This window comes from Rhodnius prolixus, unplaced genomic scaffold, assembly GCF_049639745.1.
Source record: "Rhodnius prolixus isolate KJV_2025 unplaced genomic scaffold, Rpr scaffold_3, whole genome shotgun sequence".
NCBI classification, from domain to species: domain Eukaryota; kingdom Metazoa; phylum Arthropoda; class Insecta; order Hemiptera; family Reduviidae; genus Rhodnius; species Rhodnius prolixus.
The window spans coordinates 28,794,033-28,816,696 of NW_027411603.1; the positions used below are offsets into that span (position 1 = coordinate 28,794,033).

Consider the following 22,664-nt stretch of genomic DNA (forward strand, 5'->3'; position numbering starts at 1 on the left):
TATTCTTTCGGAAATATAATCAGAAAACCCAAGTAACCTGCTTAGAACGAAAACCTTCCCATGGTACTCTTAGGCTGGAAACATAGTGGAGCGGCGAGCAAAGCGGCGATGATAGCTGCTTCAAATCAAAGAGAGCGACGAGCAGCGAGCAAAGATTCGCATGCACATAGTGACGAGTTTAGTCGCGTTCTCCTTTCGACAAAACAAGATGGAGGAACTATTTTTATATGAAAATTCTTCGTTGAAACTTTGGTATTTGCAGCAGCTTAGTAGTAGGAGCTGCAGTGTACATGACATAAATAAGTCTAGAAATGAACTTGGTGAATTTCATCACTTGTACCAACAACTTCGGGAGCATCCTGGCAAGTTTCATGCGTATTTTTGAATGTCTATATCAACATTTGATTACATACTAGCCCAGTGTAACCCCATTAATCAAAATCAAATTTTATTGTTTTTGAGTAATACAGCTCATAACATGAGTTAGGCACAATATAGAAAAATTAACTATGTAGGTTATTTACTAAATACAAATCTGTGTAACCCCATTAATCCTAGCAGTTACTTTAAGATAAGAAAATCAAAATAAATGAAAATAAAATAGAAATATATGCAGATAAAAAGAAATTAGTCAATTAAAAAAACACAATAATTTTATTAAATCACTACACCATGATTTGTCGTAAATTAATGTTGTTCATCTGAAAAACTGGAGTAGTACGACGCTACAGAAGAAGGATTGGAGAATTCGTCCTGATCAGAAGTAGTAGGACGTGAAAATGTAATTTAATTTTGCCTAGTATTTAGATGAAAGTAAGCATTAAGGGATTGAGAACCAAATTAAATGTAGCAAAAATTACCTGAATTCTCCATTAACTACTAATTGTTAATTAATTTAAACTATTAATTATTAAAAACTATTGTAGCTTCACAAATACTATGGCCCCACAGAGGTTTCTTTAAACAAACTAAACCAATAAATGTATCAATATCCATAACCTTTGAAAAATAACCTTTACAAATTGAGCGCGATGAGAGCGAAGAAATCAAACATGTCATAACGCTTCGCTCTACTCTCTAGAGATAGCGTTGCTCTATCTTCGCTTTGCTCGCCACTATGCGCGGTCCCATATGTTTACTTGTGTTTGATTTCGCCGCTTTGCTCTTCGCTATCATCGCCGCTTTGCTCGCCGCTCCACTATGTTTCCAGCCTTAGAGAACCTGAGCAATTTTTGGCAAAATGTCGCAATGGTATCACCAATAAAACTTGGACTGTTGATCACAGCTGTAGAGGGTGAACCTCCGGCCATAAGCAAATGAAATAGTTTTTTACTACCCAAACAAGTAAGAAACTCCAAGCCTTTAACCATTATCCAGAAATCTCTCTCTCTAGACTGCTATGTCTGATCTCGAGACTTGGGGATTGCTCCAATTAGAGATTGCAGCACTGATCCCTGAAACCAATTTTTGTTTAAGAGAATTATGGTTAAAAAAGCAGATAACAGTTGAATTCAAGTTTACACCCAGATCGAGAAGAGTTTATGCTTGCCTTGGATCTAGAATTTCCTCAGAAATATATGGTAATATTTTTTGTACAAATTAGGTATTTGTACAAAGCAGGTTAATTCGATTAATTTTATTTTGCATCTATTTTCGGGGAAGAAGATAACCTCTAAAACATTCGGATTGACGGAGGAATTATCCTGGATTCTCATTTAAATATCTGAAGATTGATTTTTTTTAATTTGGTGCCAACAGCAAAGTTATTGAAAAAAAAAATCTGAAGTTTTATTAACTGTTAAAGAATTAGATTATTATTTGTTAACGCAGTAGCATCTGTTCTTCTTTGCGAAATAGGAATGAAGAACACGATGTTAGTCCTTTTAATAGAATAATTCTTAATAGTTCTGGAGGGCGAAAAGATACTATCTTATATTTTGTAAAATTGAGAACTAAGCAGTTATCAATACGTTAAGTAGATACCCAAAGATTTTTTAAAATCTTCTGACTGCTTTTTATTCAAATCCTTGAAATAATGATAATTCGATTGGGAATGTCTACCTTAGGAGAAAGATTTGAAATAGTTTTCAGCTAGATTTAGAAATAGTCTTATTTCACAACGATAAATCAATAAAAACTTAAACTTTACTTATTCCCCTCTTTTCTGCCTAATTTCAAATCAATTTATCTAGAACTTCTTAAAAATATAACATTTACGTATATTAAAACTAAATTGTTAAGCTGACTAATATTTGAATTTCTATTTAACTCATTTATAGTTCTTCAATTAAAAATAAGTGTTGTATTCCAATAAACTTATTGTTTCCAAATAGAATAGAACATTTCACCTTCATATCTTCAATTACGATTTACCATCCTTTTATTTAAATACAGTGAGAGAAAAACAAAAAAAGCAACTCGGAAATTCTCTTCTCATGGGGGCCGATTAACTGCATAATGACACCAATTAAAACATAAATACTGTAGTTAGTGAATAACAAAATTACATTTTTCCTCTATTTTGGTTTTAGTGTGATAACTTTGCAGCGATTTTCAAGTTAGGAATAATAATTATCTCATTGCTACAGATCATTGCTTGTTTATTTATTAAAGTGTCCTTTTAATTTCATATCACTTTTGTATTCTTTTCAAAGTAAAATGGAAATTCAAATCCGTCACAAAGAAAAATCAAAACAAAAAACCCAACGAAGGTGATGTGTTGATAGGTTCACCAACATTCTACAATTTGTAAACAACAATTTAAGATTAATAACTACTTTTTATTTGAAAATAAACAACAAAAAAACCTGCTAATTACTTTTAAATTGAAAGCACTCAAGGATTTTAGGAAATGTTCCAGTTCATAGTTTATTTAAGATTTACTATTTCCGACTGCAGTTTCAGTTCTACCTTTAGAATGTATTGTAGAAAGCAGTAATGTAGCAATGATTTAAATGTGGCCCAAAGGCTTGCTTGACTCTTTCCAAAACTGATGGGAATTTGCCATGAGCAATGATTTTTGCAAGATTAAGACAGAAGGAACGGTGAAAAGGAAGATTCAAGTCTGTATGTGTTAAAAAGACATGAAAAAAAAGTTAAATAAGTAGAAGTGTTTTATTGATTGGGTTACATAATGGTTTAAAAAAAGAGTGTACTTTTTATAAGTTTCATATTATTTCTACTTCAGAGTATCTTTGAAATCCAATCAGATACAGTCAATTATAATCGGAAGATACCGTGCAAGACCTTGGATTATCCTGGTCAACACATATTTAAGGAGCAATTCTAGGCCGTCACAGCATCATATTTCTCTGGTTTATTTTGCACTTAATTTCGATTATAAATCATGTACTCATTCTATTTCGCAATCACCATGATGATGTTACTTGTTGTAAATCTTCATTGTTCTGTGAGTAAAAATTTTCTATTGGATACTCTTCTAAGTATTGTTTAATAAAACTATTTGTAATTTTTCCAAATAGAGTGGAGAAGATTTAAAGGAAATGATGAAAAGCGTAACTGAGAAATGTCGAGAGAAATACGATTTGGATTTCAGTAAGTATATAATTGCAATATCAGAACCAATAATAATAATTAAATAACTAGGGAAGGAATTGGCATGCGAAGATTACGGGTTCGAATCCAGCTGTTGGATCTAAGATTTTCTCTTCTTAGGATCTTCTTACAGCTCACTGTCCGGTGATGAGAACGCTGTGCACGTAAAAAAGCTCCTGGTGCCAATGACCTCTGGATGACGTCTCTCCTTAAATACAAAAAATAATTTCCCGTTTCTTTGTGTGCTCTGATTTTTTAAATATTTTACTTAACGGAATAAATATTTTCATTTCTAAGGTACCTACTCAAATAGAAGACTTTGGCCTTCTTTCTATGTCTTATTTCGAGTTAATTACTTGTCTGATTTTATATCAGAGGGGGTATATCCTTTATCGCATTGAGTGGAAGGTTGTATAAGGCAATGGGTAACCCTACTGTAGCTCCTTGAACTTCGTAGGGCATCCTTGAAAATAAAACTACAGTTAATTAGCATCCACTCAGTTCTTTTAATTTGAAGGAGTCTTCTTTAAAATATCCCGGAAGATAAGGAAATGTTGGTGCATGAAGGTAGATCTGTGACTCCTTGAACTTCCCTACTTCTCTTGGTTGAGTAGTTTCATCACCTGTTGGTGATATAGGATGAATGGTCTACCACATAGTTCTATTTTGTATTCACTCGTCAATAAATAAAAACTAGCAGAAAACCGTTGATTGAGGGAAATCCAAAAAAAGAGGATTCAACTCCTCTGCTTTAGTAACAAAGAATTGAATACCACATTAAAGAAAAATAATTGCATTAGGGCGTAATAATATCTCCCAAAATTTTTGTAAAAGTAGGTTTTTGTATTAAACCGACACCTTTTTTGGTATGCCGGTCAAAATGAAAAAAAGAATTCGGTTTGCCGAAGTTGGTAAAAAGGTTCGAACACTGGTTTATTAAATGACCAGAGTTTATTGTATACAACCTAAAGTGACGCCGAAATAGGAGTTTGTGAATTCATAGAGTGTGACTGCAGAGTTAGATTAACAAACCAGCAGCTGCCCGATGCACAAAATCTAGTGGACACCAACAATAACATCACCTAAAGGCGAATATTATATAATTATGCGACTTTAAAAAGACAAAAAGAATGTCTTATTTTTTGGTCAGAGGGAGAGAAAGTGAGAGAAAATTGGGATAACAATAGCAGCATCAGTAGTATAAATAATTGATTTCTAAAAGGCAAAATATTGGTACGAATTAATCTATATTTAAAGTCTTAGATAAGGTTTTATTCTATATTGTGGGTACAACCAAACTTCTTTAAAGTTGAAAATGAGAAAATTAAAAATTTGTTTTCGCAGGTGAGATAGAGACTGCAATTAAGGATAAAAAACTTCCTGACAGTGCTAAAGGAAAGGTAAAAAATAATTTATTTAGGAATTTTGGTTTTTCTCCTTTCATTTTTTTATTTTTAATCTTTCATTTATAAAAACATAAAACAGTTTAATTGTTTTGGTTTCAGGATTTTTTAGGATGCATCATTAAAGAAATAGGAGTGGTAAGTGAAGTAAATAAGCTTTAATTTCTTGTTAGAAATACTCGTAGAATCTCAGACTCATACTAATTTTTTTTCAAATTGATGGTAATAATTAATGAAACATATGTATGTATATATATACATATATATTAAAATCTGTTTTGGAAGTCTACAATTAACTGCATACAATTAGTAGGTCATTTCGATTTATAAATACGATTATCTTTTACTGCAACTAGAACTAGTTACTACCCTTTATTATATGAATATGTAGCTTCATCAAAAAATCATTTAAACAAAATGAATAAAAAGAAAAGTTTTCCACTATCTTAAAATACACATATAATTAATAAATATCTGTTCCAATAAGTAATCCATGTGTAACTTGATACTATATTCATCAATATAATTAATTATTGCTGATGAAGATGAATTAATTTAAAAAACAAATAACTCGATAAATTTGATATAATTTCTTGATTTGTAAAATGGCCATAATTTCTCTTATAACGTCCAGAAAACTCCAATTAAAATGGTTACAGAGTTTAAAAATAATTGGTCCTTAAAAAGAACTGCACTTCTAATAAAAATTTGTTGCATTTCTATTCACTATCTATCTTTTTACTAAGTAAAATTTTTGGCCTTTTTTTTTTACACAAATCGACTCTCTTTTGCTGTTCCTTAGTTAAACTAAAAATATGTTTATATTATAAATGATAATTTCTTATACAGTTAGCTTCGAAGAGCTTCTAAGACCTATTCAGGTAGAAAGCAGAATAATATTTTCTGCCCAAACAGGCATCTTATTTAATTGAACTTTTTGATTTGTTTTAACAGGATCTGAGCAAGACATTCACCCAAAAAGTTTGATTCAGAATAAATACGTCGACCTGGCGATCGAAAAGTATTAATTAATACGATATAAGAATTTCTTTTGTTCATTTAATATTAAGAAACAAAGCATTTAAGAATTATTGCAAAACTAATATACAAATACAGTTTTAAAAGGATCTGTAATATGCAGTAACCAAATGGGAATTCATTCATTACAGTTTTCCTAATTTGTTTTTTCAGAGTTTTAAACTTGAAGTTGTAATAAATTACTATGATTTTATTTTTTATAAAAACAAAGATTAATTATAAAAAGAATAAAATTGTATGGAAAATAATAATAAGGTATTGTCAACTAGAAGATTTCGATTTTGAGTGTCCACTGCATAAATTTTGAGTCCAGCTGAAACCGAAAAAATTTTGATGAAAATTGGTCAACCGAAAGAACTGCATTACTAAATCAGTTTTTTTAGTTGGTTAGGATTTCCTCAAAAAAATAGCTCAAACTAGTGTTTTGTTTTCAAAGTTGGTAAGCCAGTTGAATACATTTATACCTATAATTTCTATTTACATCTTTTCCGTAAAAATTCGATTTGGTGCCCGTTTAGGAGAAAAGAGTGTTTAGGCTTTTCTCTAAAGGGCCAGGAACTGATTATAGAACAGTCTTGCCGCTAACATAAAATTAATAAAAATTAAATGTGAGACTGAATTTAAAAATCTAAATAAAATTGGCAGACCGAAAGCGCCACTCACTTTACTGAATAAGTTTTCTAGTTTGAAGACTTTCTATGAATTTATCAACGCTTTTTACATTGATTAGAAATACATTGTAACTATTACTTGAAACATTCATTCTGGAAACGCGATAAAGAAGGCTTCAATGAAATTGGTTGGTTAGATTCTTTCTAAAGTATTAAGAATTAAACAACATTCAAAGTTTGAAGAAATTTTGTGCATGTATTGAACCAGATTTGAAGTTAATGAATTCTGACTTACTGCATAAGCAAATTTAATGAATTTACTGTAGGTTTGAACTAAAAATTAACAATATAATTTAAGAGTAAAAGAGAATAAAACTTAAATTTTCGTCTCTGAGAAAATTAATTTATTTGATCTAGTAGGTGAATTCCCTGAAACCCCAGTACTATGTCGCATAATACAATGGATATTACTATTATTTCTTATTAATAATTTATTATTTATTTTTAGTTCTAATCCAATTTCAATTTAGAAAATTTCATACGGGTACTTCATAAGGTCACTAGTCAAAATAAAATAAAAAAGAAAAAGAATTTCACTAAGCTAACAAGTTTTGAAAGATGTCTACTGATTCAGATGTGAATGTCTAGTCCTGCTCAGCAACAGTCTGCAGGAGGGCAATTAGTGCCTCTCTACAACATCATATATTTCTAGCTCTTTCTGTTTATGTCACATAATTAAATATTCCGCCGCAATATTTCCGTAATCGCTCAACTATAAAATTGCATATACATGAAACAGATTTAATTATTCCTCTCTACCTAATTAACATCTCCCTGCAATAAGTAATTAAAGTAAATTCTACGTAAAAATAGTGCATTTTTGTTTAATTAAACGTCCATTTTATTAGTAGACAATTATACGTTTGTCTCCATTATTTTTTTTTTCCTTGGCGTTTATTATAAAGCCTGGCAATATTTTGGCGATTTGTCTATTTCAAATAAAGTGACAGACAAGAAGAGACACCTAGATTATGGCACATTTTAAAAAAGTAATCTGCACTTTGACAGTTCTGTTCCTTGCATTGGTAAGTATTTTTTTATTATTTATTTATTTGTAAATTGTGCTCTTTTGGCTATTGATAATTTTCCCATGGGTTCTGCATTCTGAATTCAAAAATTTGTAGGCTAAAGAGTGAGCATGGTTTCTAGCACTAGCCCAATTCTCGCAAGCTGCTTCCAAACCTGCCTGAGAGACCCCTCTGCATAGCTCTACGCTCCGAGTGAGTGGTCTACGCCCTTGCAATGGCAAAGAACATGGCGCCACTTACTCATTGAAGCGAAAACTGCAACTACCGCAATCAACTAGAGTTAGCAGCTTCTTGTGTGGGCTCTCTTCCCAGATTCTTAGAGCCCCTTGGTTCTGTAACCTTGTAGATTCACCGTTAACAGTAGCGAGCAACCTCCATTACTAAGTCCAGTAATATTTCATCATTGGGCCTCAAAACTGCTGCGGACCCAGAAATTTGAAGGCTGATTTTGTCACAACCTTTGGCGCGCAGGGGAAGTTACCGAACCCATAGGAGTATTGCAAGAATTGTTAAAGGTTGTCCTCCTCTTCCCACTTGGTTCGCAAAACCTGATGCTGAGGATACAGGGAGCAACACTATACTGGTTAAAAGATGCAATTTTAAAGAACTGAAACTCTGTAACCCGTCTAGTACACCTTCTTTTGTTACTAAAAATTATCGTTTCCTGTCATAGAAAAGTTTAAACTTACAATCCTACATATGTTTTTCTAAAAATTAATCAAATTCTTTTTCCAATATTTACTCCTAGGAGTAAACTATACAATCTGTTGTTTGCGATATCCCAGATATACAATTATTTTTTTCGAATTGCTTTTACAACATAATGTAACCTCCATTCTTTCTGATAGGTGTCAGGCTACAAGGAAGAATTAAGAGCAACTATGAAAAGCTGCAAAAATGGCCAAGACGTTACTGATGGTAAATATTTTATAAATAAATTGTTGATTGTCCATATATTAGAACTAGATAAAATAGAAAGAAACGAGTAATGAAGAAACAAATCTGTGACCAAAATAGCACATGTGTACTGTTGTTTAGATCTTGAAGTCTGTCTACTACAGTAAGATTAATAAACACCTTAGAGTCTATATCAGACGCTAAATCCCAAACCAATTTTTTAATATTCTACGGTCATTTATGCCCAGGTTTGTATTCTTTAGTGAACTGGAACATACATGAACGCATGCAGTTTTTTGCATTAAAAACAAGGTCGTCCTTATTGGAGTTCTAATAAGCTTGTACAGTACCAAATTCAGAAAATTAGATCTGTTGTGGTTGTCTCACTTTTTGTAAAATGATATTCTTCGACATTCATTTCTAGTTTTTGAAGTTTTGGTATATGTTGTATCATCTATCTAAGTTGAGGAGGAAATTCAGTTACTTCTTAGTAGCAAAAAGTTTACGTCTTTTTTTTTTAAATTAGAGATTTATTTTTATTTAGAGAATTATTAGATTTTCTCTTCGAATGTTTAGAATTCTATGCGAATTGCAATAGAAAAATAACACATTCTAAGAGATGATCTATCAATCAACATCAGTTTATTCCATTGAACGAGGACTCGTCTGTCCACAAAATGCGATCAAACTGCGGATACCTGCCAAGATTAAAATAATGCTTTACTTTATTAACGAGTTGTACATTCCCAACCATCCTTAAAACATTTTAATTTGAACCACCTTTTCTAATCCTACTTGAAAGTTATTTACTGCTGAAAATATTTTCTTTTTTTCAGCTGAAATTGAGGAATTCATGAAACCATTGATCCCCAAAACGGATGAAGAAAAGGTACAGTTGTTTTTAACGTAATCTGATTTTGATTTTTTGTTATTTATTTGTTAAGGAATTTTAATTTCACTGAGGTATATTATTTGATTTTAAATTAACTTTAGATTCCCCTGTTATTTACTATTAAATTTTATTTGGTCACAGTTGTTTAAATACTGTCAATTGCTTATCTAGTTTTTCAAATTAATTCTTTGAATCTTTGACTTCTTCGTACTAAACTATCTTTTTTTTTTGTAATAAGTTTTTAAAAATAATGCATCTGTCAATCAGATATTGATATATAACATTTTATTGGCTCAATAAATATCATTTTTATTTAAATCTCCTTTAGAAAATGTAGGTCTTTAGAAAAAGTAAAAGGTATAGAGTTTAAAGACGTCATCCATGGAAGCCGAGCAGTTAGAGATGAGGCCCGCAAAACTAATATTGTGTATCTGGGATTCGATCCCAAGGCCAGACCTTGGATTTTATCTAATGGTTATTAAAAAGAATTTACCGCAAAGTACGTTTAATAGTCGCCTATATATTGGACTTGAAGCCCGCTTGAAAAAAATTGGCACTGCTTTAAAGAAAATATTTGAAGCCATTTTCGCGAGAAACTATGGATTCACAGTGGTACATTTGGTCCAAAAACTCAGGGATTTTCAAGTACGAGTTGCTAGGACTGAGCTATAAAAATATGTAAATCAATAAAAAAGTATTAATTATATATTGTTTCTATTTTAGTGTCTAATGGCATGTGTATTCAAAGCCTTCAACGTGGTACGTATTTTCAGCTTATCTTTTTCAATTTTCATATTTAGATTTTCATTTTCAAAGAATATTTAAAATTTCAGATTGATAATGGCCATTACGATCCAAAAATTGCTCTAGCTGTTGCTTCAGACCTGATGAAAAACGAGCCTGAAAAACTTCAAAAAATTAAAAACATCATAGACCATTGTGGTGATGATGGTAAGAACATTCCAGTTCACTGATTTTATCATTATTAAGCTTCTTTTTTTACGCCAATATTGACATTAATTTCAGTACCTAGGAAGATGGATAATGAATGCGAACTTGCTTCTGAAATAATGCAATGTGTTGTCAAATATGAACGTGAGGTAAATATTTATTCAAACTATTTTATTCAATTTCTATTTAACTATTAAAACTTCTGTTTCTTCATCAGATTGTTTTAATTTAAGAGACGCATAAAAAGTAAAAATATAGCTTCAACTTAAAAGAAAAATAGAAGTTTAAAAAACAAAACTTGTGAAAAGCAATGCTTCAGGGCAACTGTAGAATATTTTCCATATTATTTATTCCCTTCCCTCTTGGGCCTCTAATGATGAAAGCATGATGTTTAAATATTCGGAATATTAACAGAAATATCTTTATCATTCATCAATATTTTAATATTTTCAGAAACCTAAAATAGAAAAACAATTTGTGAGATTGAAACGATGGATAGTATCCAAAAAATAATTGACTTTTCCCGAAAGATTCTCTGATCTCTGATTATCTGATCGTGAATGCATTAGTTGCTAAAAATTGTGGAAATTATTTAATAATAACAAATAATTCTTCGCTTCAAATGTATATTCCTATATTTGTTGACGGACGTATTTATTGTTCGCGAGTAGAAAGTTTTATCAGATTAATTTTCGTTTTTTCAATTAGTTTGGCCACTAAATAACTTTAAAATTTTTTTGCAATGCATAAAGGTGATTGACCTATCTAAATCCTTTCACTAATCATATATTTCGTGAAAACGACTTTTTGAGTCTGATTTGAATAGAGTTTGATTGCAATTTTATAATTACAATTTTAAGATTTCATCTTTGCTACAGGTACTTAATTTACAACGATTACTTGAAAAATGAACTGTGGTATTCAAAATAATTTGAAAAATCAGTCATATTAAATTAGGGTCCTTGCTGTATGGAACAGACTGTTTTTAGAAATATATTCACTGTTATGTAAATATAAACCCTGCTATAGTTTTGCCCCACTTAGTACACCTTACGTAACTAATAGCAAAAAAAAAAAATCTGTCTTGATTACATCCAGAATCGGTAATATTTTAAGAAAAGAAAGAAATATTACTGTAACCAAATGGTTAGTTTAGAACTTTCTTGATGGATTATGAACAATTGATTTTTGGATAGGAGGCGCTAGGCACCGTCTGAAGTATCATTTTAGTGTCAAAGGTTTGCAAGCAGTAAATGAATTTGTAAGAAATATATTTGTTTACGACAATTTACAACCTTAAAAATTGTTATATGAAAAGGGGGAATGAATCCGGATGAGCCAGTCTAATCTTGCCTAGCTCTATTTTCTTCTATTTGTTATTCTACAATGCAGTCTATTGCTCATTTTGAATTGTTATCGATTAATTTTTTACTCGTACCTTTCTGATTTCAGGTCGGAATTGCTTGAAAATAAAAAGAACTTGCTGAACATGTTAATGGCTAAGATATCTTTGTAGTGCTCTCTAAATTTAAAAATGTATATAAAATATATCTGATAGCTGCAATAAATGAAAGCGATGCCTCAAAATCCTTCCTCTTTTTACCTCCTAAAATTTATTTATATTTCAAACATGTATTAACACTGATTAGACAATATGTATGTATAAAATCTTAAGCTTAAACATTATTTTTGGCCTTTTAAAGTAAACTTAACATTGCCAGCACAAATGTCAAAGGTGGTAGTGTAATATTTATTTCTGGAATATTCCTTTTAACTTTTGCTGCAGGCGCTGAAGATTCTCTCCTTTCCAATGCACATTTCATAAATAAAAATGTTGTACCGCAATCATCATCAGTTGATGCTTCATTAGCTGTGTACAACGAATTAATAGTATTCAATTATTTACCAATATCAAAATAAAACTAATATTGAATAAAATAAGAAATGAAATGAAAATTACCTTGGTTACCACATTCTAACACAACTGTTTCCATACGCAATAGTTTACTTCGATCAACAGCATATTTTCTACCCAGACTAATAACATTGTAAGGATCAATATCGCCTTCTGTGTTTACCTAAATTGTTAGATTAATCAGTACAATTATAATAACACTATGCACAATGCACTTCTTAAGAAACGGTAGTAGAAATGATTTGGCAGCACTGCCACATATGAAATTACAAAATGGCAAATGAAATCAAATAAATAAATAGTTAAATTAAATATTAATAATCATAATAATCTCTACTGGACTCTCTTAGTCCAGAACCTGTAAAGGATAGTTGAATCATCACTGGTTTTTACTGTTAACGAAAACTCAAGTGGCAAAGCTTCTTTAGAGATTTATAGGTACTCAATATTGGGTATGCCTTACACAGGAGTAACAAATTTGAGAAATCTAAAGTTTGCTAAGAAGGACCGTTCAACATGCGGTAATCTAATTAACAACCTTACCCTCCGCTACTTGTAAGAAAATTCAAATAAATACTTACTAATCCTGAGCTCCTCAATAAACAGGCAATGTAACACTAAACACATTAAACATAATATGTATTACTCTCATTGCATAGTCTAAAATTAAACAAAAAGACAGAAAGTGTGGATACCTTTCCTTCTTGGCTAACAGGTAACTGCAATAATTCTAATCGTGAAATTTCACCTAAAATTCAATTTCACATTTAATCTTGACAAAGTTTTAATAATAATTTAATTTGTTTAGGGGAAAACTAAAGAATATAACAAAAACTTTCTAGTAGCAGAAGTGATCCTATCAGAGAACTCATTCTTGAAGTGTATGCACAATTATAAGTTGAAAATTAAATTAAAATATAAATCTTTTAATTGTAAATTTATGCTTTTACTTTCATTACCAATTCTGAAACAAAAGATAATGTTTTGCCGGATATAATCAGGGTGAATATCACTTGAAAATAAAGCCGCAGGTTTTAATTTTAATACAGCAGGTTTTAAGCAACAAATAAGATATTAAATCAACGTAAGATATTATTTGGTTAAATTTAACCAAAACTTTTCCGTCTAACTTAGTGGCAATAAACTTAGTTGAAATATCACTCTTCTTTTAAGTTTTTCAAAGTTTTGTATCACGTGTACATTCACAACTAAAGAGAGAGGAAAGAAACTGCAAAAATATGTAATAATATTTTATATAAGTAGTTTTGTCAAAAAACCAGTAATTTAAAATAATTTAGACTTACTCATACTGATGTTACTTTCCAAGCGACACCTTACATAAGTTTGCAATGGCCCACAGGTGGCCTATATTAAAATAAATCTTAATAAGCTAGTTATTTTCCTAAATCAAAAGCAATCTTATGAATTTAATTATTTATAAATAATTTATTCTTACCAACATTATGTGCAAAGTAAACACTGTTGTAAATACTGAACATTTGAAATACATTTTAATTAATTTTAATAAAATTATTTAGGTATTCAACAATAAAGTAGGTGGAAAATATTCGATCAGATCTACTAGGGGATCTATCAGATATAGATTGTCTGAATTTATTTCACATAAAGGAGGCCTTATTTTATACCAACAATATTTTTGTTAAATACCGGATATCATCAGCTCAAGTAATTGTGGCAATTTTCACTCATTTTTTAATTCAATATTTCAAGGTAGCTTTTTATAATAACAGTGAAATTCTACTAAAGGGCTTCACGTCCTTGTTTTGTACTAATAAACATCTATCAGGTCAGATGTAATTTTTAGGTTATGTGTCCTACTTTGAAAGAAAACTGGAAATTTAGGATTTTCTACGAATTAATAGAAACAGAAATCATCTTATAATTAATACAGATTATATTTGGTCAGATTATATCTTCAGCCAGATGATATTACTAATTGCCTAAGTGAGTTCAGTTGTCATGTAGTAGAACTTTCTGCCAGAATAATTGAGTTAAATCACTATACTGTTCTAAGTGGGTTTGATGTGCCCAAATAGTTTTAGGACGGTGCACGGCACACATTTTTCGAGTGTAAGAGATTGGATGAAGAAAGAATGCAACTGGAGTTGAAGGTAGGGAGCATTCCCTCGGAAAATATCGTGGGTAAAATGTTAGCCGAGAGGTCCAACTGGACTAAGGTGGACAAGACCGTCAGCGATATTTTGAAAAAGTAGAAAGCTGTAGAGGAATACTTCACCTGAAATGATGTAAAAATGACGGAGTATATAGTGTTCCTTGTCCAGTCTGAAGTAATGTGATAAACGGTCCCGGGCTGGTTCCATCCAGGAAAACGAGGAAGTGAGGTTTTTTAGTGGGTAGGAATCCCACATAACCTTTCGCATGGTACCTTTATGAAGGTTTTCCTCACTTAAATATATTATTATTATTATTATTGTAATGCGTAAGTGGTTCTAAGGTGGGTTTCTGTGTCTGTTGGAAAGGTGGGATTTTTAGTAGGTGAGGGTCCCACATTCCGTGGGCATTTCTCCACGATGATGCATAATACATTTTCCCCCTCTATAAAAAAAAAATTATTATTATTATTATTATTATAGAAGACAAATCAAAATATCCCACGACCAAATTTTGGTAATAAGTTTTAAAATCTTACGAACTGCGAGAACGTGACAACCAATACAAAACTACTGTAAATGTGGTTAATAAAACAAGAATAAAAAAAATATATGTATTATCTTCATTGTAAAAAAAAAAAGAAAAGTGTAATGATTGAATGCCGATTATGAATCTAAAACTTTAAATGGCTTTTTTTAAAATATCACAGATTTTGCACAGTATAGCCATGTAAAATATTCAGTTAAGAATATCGAATACTTAAATAAACCTTGAACTTTTTTCATAATGTTTAATTATTTATTGCATTGTCAATAAAGTAAGTGAACCACAACATGAAAATATTCAACTAAAAACCACAACTGTAAGTAGTAAATAGTTTGTACAAGTGAATAAATAGAGTTTGGTTAGCAAAAAATAGTCTTAGATTATTAAAAAAGAAAAAATAGGAAACCACAACAATTAATTAGTTATTTATTTAAAAAAAGAAAAAAAAAAATATTTCACTGCCAACATTCAAAAAATAGATAGCAATAATACATACTTTCATATTATTCTTCACCACTCTACAGCGAACAGTACTAGAAAAACATGGATTTCATTTATGATAGAGAAAATAATGATGCAGTTGAGAAAGCTATATACAGTGAGTTTTATTTATTACTGAGAATATTTGCCGTGTTTCCCAGCCTGAAAAGAGAACATATATTATTAACAGCATTTCAATTACTAATGTACAATGTGCTAATGTGGTACCACTTATTAATAAGTGCGTTCACAATTCAGGTGGTTTATTATGAAATAAGTTTATTCAATATTACTGTACACTATTTTCTGTTGTTCTTGCTTGTATCTATATTTTTGATTGCAATGCTTCCGAAGAGAAAACATCTTTGTCGAATGTACAAAATAAGTACTTCAGGTTTCTTCAGTTACGATGAAGATGTCGAAGATGCACGATTGGAACACATCTCCAAAGAGATACGAAAAGAAAGAATAACATTTGTCTTACTTCTCAGTTTAACAATAGCAATTGCTTTGTTAGCATTTATTTTAAGACCAGTTGTAGACAAGTCACTGGGTTATGTTGAAGAAGGTTCATATTCTGAACTTGGATTAATCCAATTGATGCCAATTAAAGCATGGTATCCATATGAAACCCACGAAGGATTTATATATTATGTTACCTTGTTTGGACAGCTCGCCGCTGCAGCTCTTTTAGGTGGAAATATTGGCTGCCTTACTTTAATTTACACAAATAGTGTACTGAAACTAATCCAACAGTGTAGAATATTGATGTATTCTTTAGAAAACATTGAAGCACGTGCGACCAAGAAATTCAAAAAGTTGTATTGTAAGGGACAGAATAATCAGAAAGTGGTTTACGATGATCGTTTCCACAGGTGTTACTACTTCTGTTTGCGACAAAATATTATTCATCAAAATATTATTTATGAGTAAGTATAGTTTGCTTTTATTTCGCTAAATTACTCCCCTTTTCAAGTGTGCCATATGTTGCGCATCGACCTGCTTATTGTTCATCCACCTCCTTCTTTCCTCTTGGTCATCGCCTTCCTCGCCATCTCTTCTTATCTCTTGCATTTTGGCCGAGGAAAACGATAGGGAGTTCTAATCTGCGTACTTCTTACTCGCACTATTACTTTAAATCCTAAGTTACCTCCCTAACATTTAATGCTCTTATTTTAAAAGGATTTCATTAGCTGTAATCCATTTATAGAAATCTACGATCTACTGTACTCATTAATTGAAATTAATTTTTTCTAAAACTTTGCTTTCCAATAGTATGTGCAACGTACATCGCTAAGATTCTGGACAGCTTTTTCCTTTTTGGTATGAATTGAATTTATTATCTGTTTTTGGAAACTTAGTATCATACATTTTCTCTTCTTTCATCAGGAAGTTTATCAAATGTACTTCTCTCACATGTATCTTTATTAAACATTTGTCGAAGAATGACGATCTTCGCTCTGTATTAAACCCTAATTACTCACTGAACACAATATATTATTTTTCAAATCTCTAAACTCACTTTTTAGACTTCCTCTTCACAAGTCCTCTCTGCAAATCCACAGAATCGAAGGCCCAGCAACATTAAATCAATAGATTAACACCATTCAAGATTATCAAGCTAAATACTCAATAATACAGATCATATCTACTAAGTGAATTCAATGCTATAGTTGTAAATTTCATCCAAAATAAAAGAAGAAATAGATTTCATATTAAAATGTTAGTTGATTTAATTTTTGTTTCCAGCTATTTTGAAGAAATGAAGTCGCTTCTTTCTCTGCCTTTGCAATTGGCAATAATTATTGGAACGTTAGTAATTGCCTTGTCAATGAATGAGATGGCGCAGGTATATTTATGAACTTATTTATGCAACTTCTGTCAATTTATTCCTACATTTTTTTGTTTTAATATTTTTTTGATTCCAAATAAGTATTTTATTTAAGTAAAAATAATTTTAAGTTGTTTCCAGCGGATACATGTATCAGTTTTGGGTGTTCGCGATAGTTTGTAGTTTTATAACTATCACTTTTTTTATTTTTTCTTGGCGCATCAACTAGAGCAGCGGTTCCCAATCTTTTTTCATTAGTGCACCCCTTTACCTGAATGTTTCCTCAGAGAGTACCCCAAACATAAAATATATATAAATAAAAAAAATAAATAATCGTATTCTTGATTTTACGTATTTTAACTTTAAATTAACAGCAAAACAATCTGAATATAATGTGTCTTGTAAAGAACATATTACATATGATATGTTCCTATTAAAAAAATCATTTATGAACAGGTAAACATTTCAAGCCAATAACTATTGCAGGGGTCGTAAATTGAAACAGCAAAGCGTTAATAAAGGAGAAGTAAATTATATGCGGGCCATGTATAATATTAGTCAAAACTAAAACAACATTTATTTGAATTTTTACATTTTCAAGAAATTATATAATTTTTTTCCCATTAATAATATATCTGTATAATTTTTATATCTTCCGCAATAATAACTTTTTTTTGGCGTACCCCTAAACAATCTTTCGCGTTCCCCAGGTTGGGAACCGCTGAACTAGAGGGCTATTAGCGCCTCACACTCTTTCTATTCGAACTTATTCCTCAAAGTCTAGAATGGCGTTTGTATTATTATTTTTTAATAACTAATTTATTAAAAGAACATTTGCCCAAGGCTTGACAAATAATTCTAACCACTCTCTTCGGGAAATGTGATCCAAGACAATGTTGGTGATGTTTCTTACTTCAGAAAGTGAACTGAATAGATTATATATTAAAATTTGACCAATTCAAACATTCTTTATCTTTTCCCACAACATAACTTCTGTAAAATCCTAATTTATTATAATCTCTTAATTTTAAAATAAAACAGATCTTTTATCGTTTGCTTTTCGATATACCCAAACACGTTACTCAGTTTGAAGTGCTCAGATGGGTAAACTTTAAATTTATTTTTCTGTTTTGTACTCAAATTCTGTCTCATTTATAACAACACTTTCGTTTGAACTTGCTTTACGAGCTTAACTCACAACGTTTAGAAAATGTTTGAGAGATTATTTTTCATTTTAATGTAACAATAAACAACGACCAAATATGTTTTGTTCATCTAAAGGAAACTATACCTGTGGGGGTTAATTAAAATTTTAAGAAGTTTTATTGTAACTTTATCCTCAAATCCATTTAATTTAACTTAATCCAAACGAGGTTAAGCAAATGATAAATTACTGTCAAAATAAGATCATCAACTATGTAAGCAAAATGAAGCCTAATTAAATAGTTGAATAATATGAATGCCCTAATTTTGTGGAGCTTTCTAGAATACTTGTAATTTAAATTTCAGTTTTTCTTAAGCATTCAGAGAGCGAAAGAGGAGCCTTATGTTTAATCAGAAGTCTAGAATCAAATACAAATAATTATAATCCTTAAAGAAGAAATGGTTAGTGTAGTGGGTCTTCACTTGATGATTTCTAATTCGTGTCCAGCTGCATCCCCTTGCATTTTCTCTTCCCAGCTATTTCTTACACCTCACTCTCCGGTATTAGATAGTTGTTTGTAACGAAAGAAAACTTCCGGAGGAGTTCTGTATTTAAGTGATCCTACAGATATTGAAACAATTATTTGTTCTACTCATATTGATAATATATTTACAGGGAAGTAAAAAATTAGGTTCAATGATGGCATCGGGACTGTTAGTTTTGACAGAAATAATAATTATATTTATTATGTCCATGTACGGAGAAAAAATGACAAAACTGGTAAATTTAATGTTTGAAATAAGTTACTTCGATATTATAAACTGCTTCTTCCTAATCATTACTTCATTTTTCAGAGTGTTCAAATAAGAGAATGCATATATTCTATTAAATGGTACAAATATAAAAATCCTTATTTGAAGAATATGATACCAATTATGCTGGAAAGAACCAAAAGGGAAATGGTTATGAAGGGCCCATTCTCTGTAGCAAATTTTGATTCATTTTCAACTGTAAGTGGATTTAAATACAAATAAAATTGAAAATGAAGTTAATGAATAAAATATATTTTTTTTAACAAATTAAGTTATAAATAGGTGAATTGGATAAAATTTAGTGAAATGAATGTTCAGGCTTTTACTTCACAATTTACTTCTTTAGAAAAATGAGATTTGTTGAAAGCTTCTAAAACCTTTTAGATCGCTGAACCAAACGTTTCTGGCTAATCTTTAGGGAATCTAGCGTCTCAACAAAAAACAAGCATCAACAACAAAAACTAGGCAATCATAAAAATAATTCAGATTATAAGTCCCTGGTTTGAGTTAAGTTTGTTACCCATAGATCTTCTCTTCCTGGCAGCCACTGAAACTGGCTGAATTATCGAAAAACTTGGGAGAAAAATTAAGCTAAAAAAAAGTAGCTCAATTCTTTAAAAAGACAAAGATCTTTTCTTCTAAAGAAGCAGCTACTTTTTTTCTTTTGTATTCAGGTTTACTTGTTAGGATATTAAAAAAACCATAAAATCTCAAAAGTAGAAGGGTAAGAGTTAAATGATAAGGGCAGTATTGGGATCCTGCAAAACAGATTTAGCCGTACCGATCGATTGTGATTCCAGGCCCTCGATCTCTTGATCTTTTCCAGCACAGATAGTAATTACATGTGATCTGTTAATTATTGTTGCTCTCAATATTCTTTAATTGATTACAGTTATCTGAGATTTAGGAATTTAATATTATTTTTTATTTCGTTATTTAGTTTTGTTTTTATTTATAAAATAGGTTACTTCAGTTTTATAGGTTATTTCCATGAGTAGAGACCTATCATGGGAGCGATCTTTTATTGAGGAGTCATTGAGTTTGACATTATTAGAACTTTATAAAGATTTAATTTTTAGAAAAGAATTAGTTCATTCTTCCAAATGTTACCTTGAATTTCTTAATATATATATGTACATATATATTGCTTTATTAAATTTAGTAATGATAAAAAATAATCTATTTTACTTCCAGGTTATAAATACTGCTTACTCATATTTCAACGTTTTAAGTGCGTCAAAAAGCCAACAATAAATCTTCTATTTTTGACTTTGAAAAAAGTGGCACGCAAATAGCGCTATTAGTAAGATGAACAATTTGTATTTAGAGCTTTACAGTAGTACCAGCTAAAGGTAGTAATATCTAAAATAGCATTTATATTTCTAATCAGAAATATGTAATTTTTATTATTTATTTATTTATTTATTACTTGTTACAACTTAGCAGTTTTACAAGAGAGTTGGGACTTGACAAAATATGGAAAAATATAATATACAAATATAATATTACAAAAAGTAGAAAAATTACACCTATATAATAAAAAGAAACAACCAACAGTGCAGCACAAGTATAAGAAAGATATCTTCTGGACATTTGAAAAATTTAACTAACTCACAACCATTTATATTGACTAACTATTCATTCATAATAAAGGATCTCAGCTTCAATGAACCCAACACGTAATACACAATGTCGTTGATCTTGTCTGTACTGTCAAATACAAACAAACTCACAATATCAAGGTTCATTGAAGGGAAATACTTTAATATATATTGATCGCGTAGAGGTCCGTATATAGGGCAGTAGAAAAAGAAATGTTCCAAATTTTCTATTTCATTTCTTTTGCACAAACTGCACAACACGCCGCCATCCAAACAATACTTATTGCCTTTATAGAATATCCTTATTACATTTTTATGAGAGAGACGAAGTTGAGCTATGATTCTAATTTTTGAAATAGATAAATTTGCTTTTAAATAAGTCTCTCCATCGCCCCAACAGGCTATACTTCTATAAATGTTACTGTAGCGGGAATTCAATACATTTTCAACCGCTAGACTGTACCAGTGGTTCGACCATTTCTCAGTTAAATCTTTAATAACATTTTTCACCAACTGAGGGTTAGTGGCATTCCACAACTCTTCAGAACCAATAGGACACAGAATGTTTTTAATTTGTAAAGCCCAATTGTACTTATTGTATTTGTTGAGGCCACACTCACGAAGTTTATCATAACAAATGCGGGGATACCTACTTGGACTCATATGTAACAACTTGAGCCACCAAGATATTGTTCTTTTAAAAATAGCAACTTTAAGTGGTTTGCAGCCTGTTTCCACTAGCACATAATGATAAGGCGTATTACGCGGCAATAACAGTAATGTTTTGAAAAAGTGCTGCGCCACGGTAGCCGAGCGGGTTAAGAGAAATATGTAATTAACATCTAGGATTTGTATCTTCTTGATGAGGTCAGACGTCGGACTACAGATATCTTGGTTTCTCTGCTAAAAGCCTCGTTAACTTTGATTATTATTATTATTATTTTTTTTTTTTAATGGTATGAAATTCAGGTATTACACAGGCCGTGTAAAATTAGGAACTGTAATTGAATAACTACAAAAATGAGAGAGCCTCCTCTGACATTTGAGGAATGGTTTAAAAAATGGAAAATCAAGTTAAATGAAACAAAATCTCAAAATATTACTTTTACTCGCCGCCGCATCATTCATCCTGCGATCTACTATGACTCAATTCCAATTTTTCCTGCCAATGTTGACCGTTATCTTGGGCTGTATTTAGACAAAAGACTGACTTGGAACCTGCTCACACGACTTAAACGAACTGAAGTTAACAGACGTTATCGACTGCTTAAAAGACTACTTGACCAACGTTCAAATTTTTCACTTAATAACAAACGACTGATTTACAATTCTATACTAAAACCCGCCTGGACGTACGGTATTGAACTGTGGGGTTCAACGAAACGCTCCAATCTTCAACGAATTCCATCGTTTCAGTCTAAAATTCTCCGCTCTATCGTTAACGCTCCATTTTACGTTTCAAATCTAACTATCCACACAGACTTGGAAATTCCGTTTGTAGGTCAGGTAGCACGAACTCGCTATAAAAGTTTTCATCAGAACTTGCACTCTCATTCCAATCCTCTTGTCCGCCATTTATCATCTCATCACCTTCCAGATCATCCTCCCAGATGATTAAAACGCCAATGGCCTCGCGATTTTCTCTCTTCTGAAGAGAGTAGCTAATCCTGGAGATGACTTAGGGAGTGTTATCTCTGGGTAACTTAGTGAGTTTGTAGTGGTGCCAGTTATTGTCATTGTTATTTATACCGTATTTAGCGCTGGTGT

General features: G+C 31.0%; 3 protein-coding genes across 3 annotated transcripts in view; 2 read left to right on the forward strand and 1 right to left on the reverse strand.

Moving 5' to 3' along the window:
* Positions 1-7,533: 7,533 nt before the first annotated feature.
* Positions 7,534-22,664, forward strand: part of lin-52 (DREAM core complex component lin-52) — a 450,123-nt gene continuing 434,992 nt past the window's right edge. The window contains exons 1-5 of the mRNA XM_074124351.1: positions 7,534-7,692; positions 8,544-8,613; positions 9,429-9,481; positions 10,208-10,243; positions 10,318-10,435. Coding sequence (XP_073980452.1) covers positions 7,639-7,692; positions 8,544-8,613; positions 9,429-9,481; positions 10,208-10,243; positions 10,318-10,435 — 331 coding nt within the window. The 5' untranslated portion in view covers positions 7,534-7,638. The remainder of the gene's footprint in view (positions 7,693-8,543; positions 8,614-9,428; positions 9,482-10,207; positions 10,244-10,317; positions 10,436-22,664) is intronic.
* LOC141452338 (uncharacterized) lies at positions 12,026-13,966 on the reverse strand. The gene is made up of 6 exons (XM_074124373.1): positions 13,807-13,966; positions 13,655-13,715; positions 13,046-13,098; positions 12,932-12,967; positions 12,396-12,513; positions 12,026-12,305 (listed from the first exon to the last, which is right to left on the reverse strand). Exons 1-6 carry the CDS (start codon positions 13,858-13,860, stop codon positions 12,133-12,135), a joined length of 495 nt encoding a protein of 164 aa, XP_073980474.1. The 5' UTR covers positions 13,861-13,966; the 3' UTR covers positions 12,026-12,132.
* LOC141452309 (odorant receptor 4-like) lies at positions 15,301-22,620 on the forward strand. Its single transcript, XM_074124307.1, has 5 exons — positions 15,301-16,438; positions 17,259-17,358; positions 19,160-19,264; positions 19,339-19,494; positions 20,491-22,620. Exons 1-5 carry the CDS (start codon positions 15,573-15,575, stop codon positions 20,548-20,550), a joined length of 1,287 nt encoding a protein of 428 aa, XP_073980408.1. The 5' UTR covers positions 15,301-15,572; the 3' UTR covers positions 20,551-22,620.

Coding starts and splice junctions, on each gene's coding strand:
- LOC141452338 (XM_074124373.1), bottom strand. CDS start 13,860: ATGTATTTCAAATGTTCAGTATTTACAACAGTGTTTACTTTGCACATA. Junction 12,514..12,931: donor TATTGAGGAGCTCAGGATTA/GTAAGTATTTAT, acceptor CTAACAATTTAG/GTAAACACAGAAGGCGATAT. Junction 12,306..12,395: donor GTTAGAATGTGGTAACCAAG/GTAATTTTCATT, acceptor CGTTGTACACAG/CTAATGAAGCATCAACTGAT.
- LOC141452309 (XM_074124307.1), top strand. CDS start 15,573: ATGGATTTCATTTATGATAGAGAAAATAATGATGCAGTTGAGAAAGCT. Junction 16,439..17,258: donor CATCAAAATATTATTTATGA/GTAAGTATAGTT, acceptor TTTTGTTTCCAG/CTATTTTGAAGAAATGAAGT. Junction 19,265..19,338: donor GAGAAAAAATGACAAAACTG/GTAAATTTAATG, acceptor TTCATTTTTCAG/AGTGTTCAAATAAGAGAATG.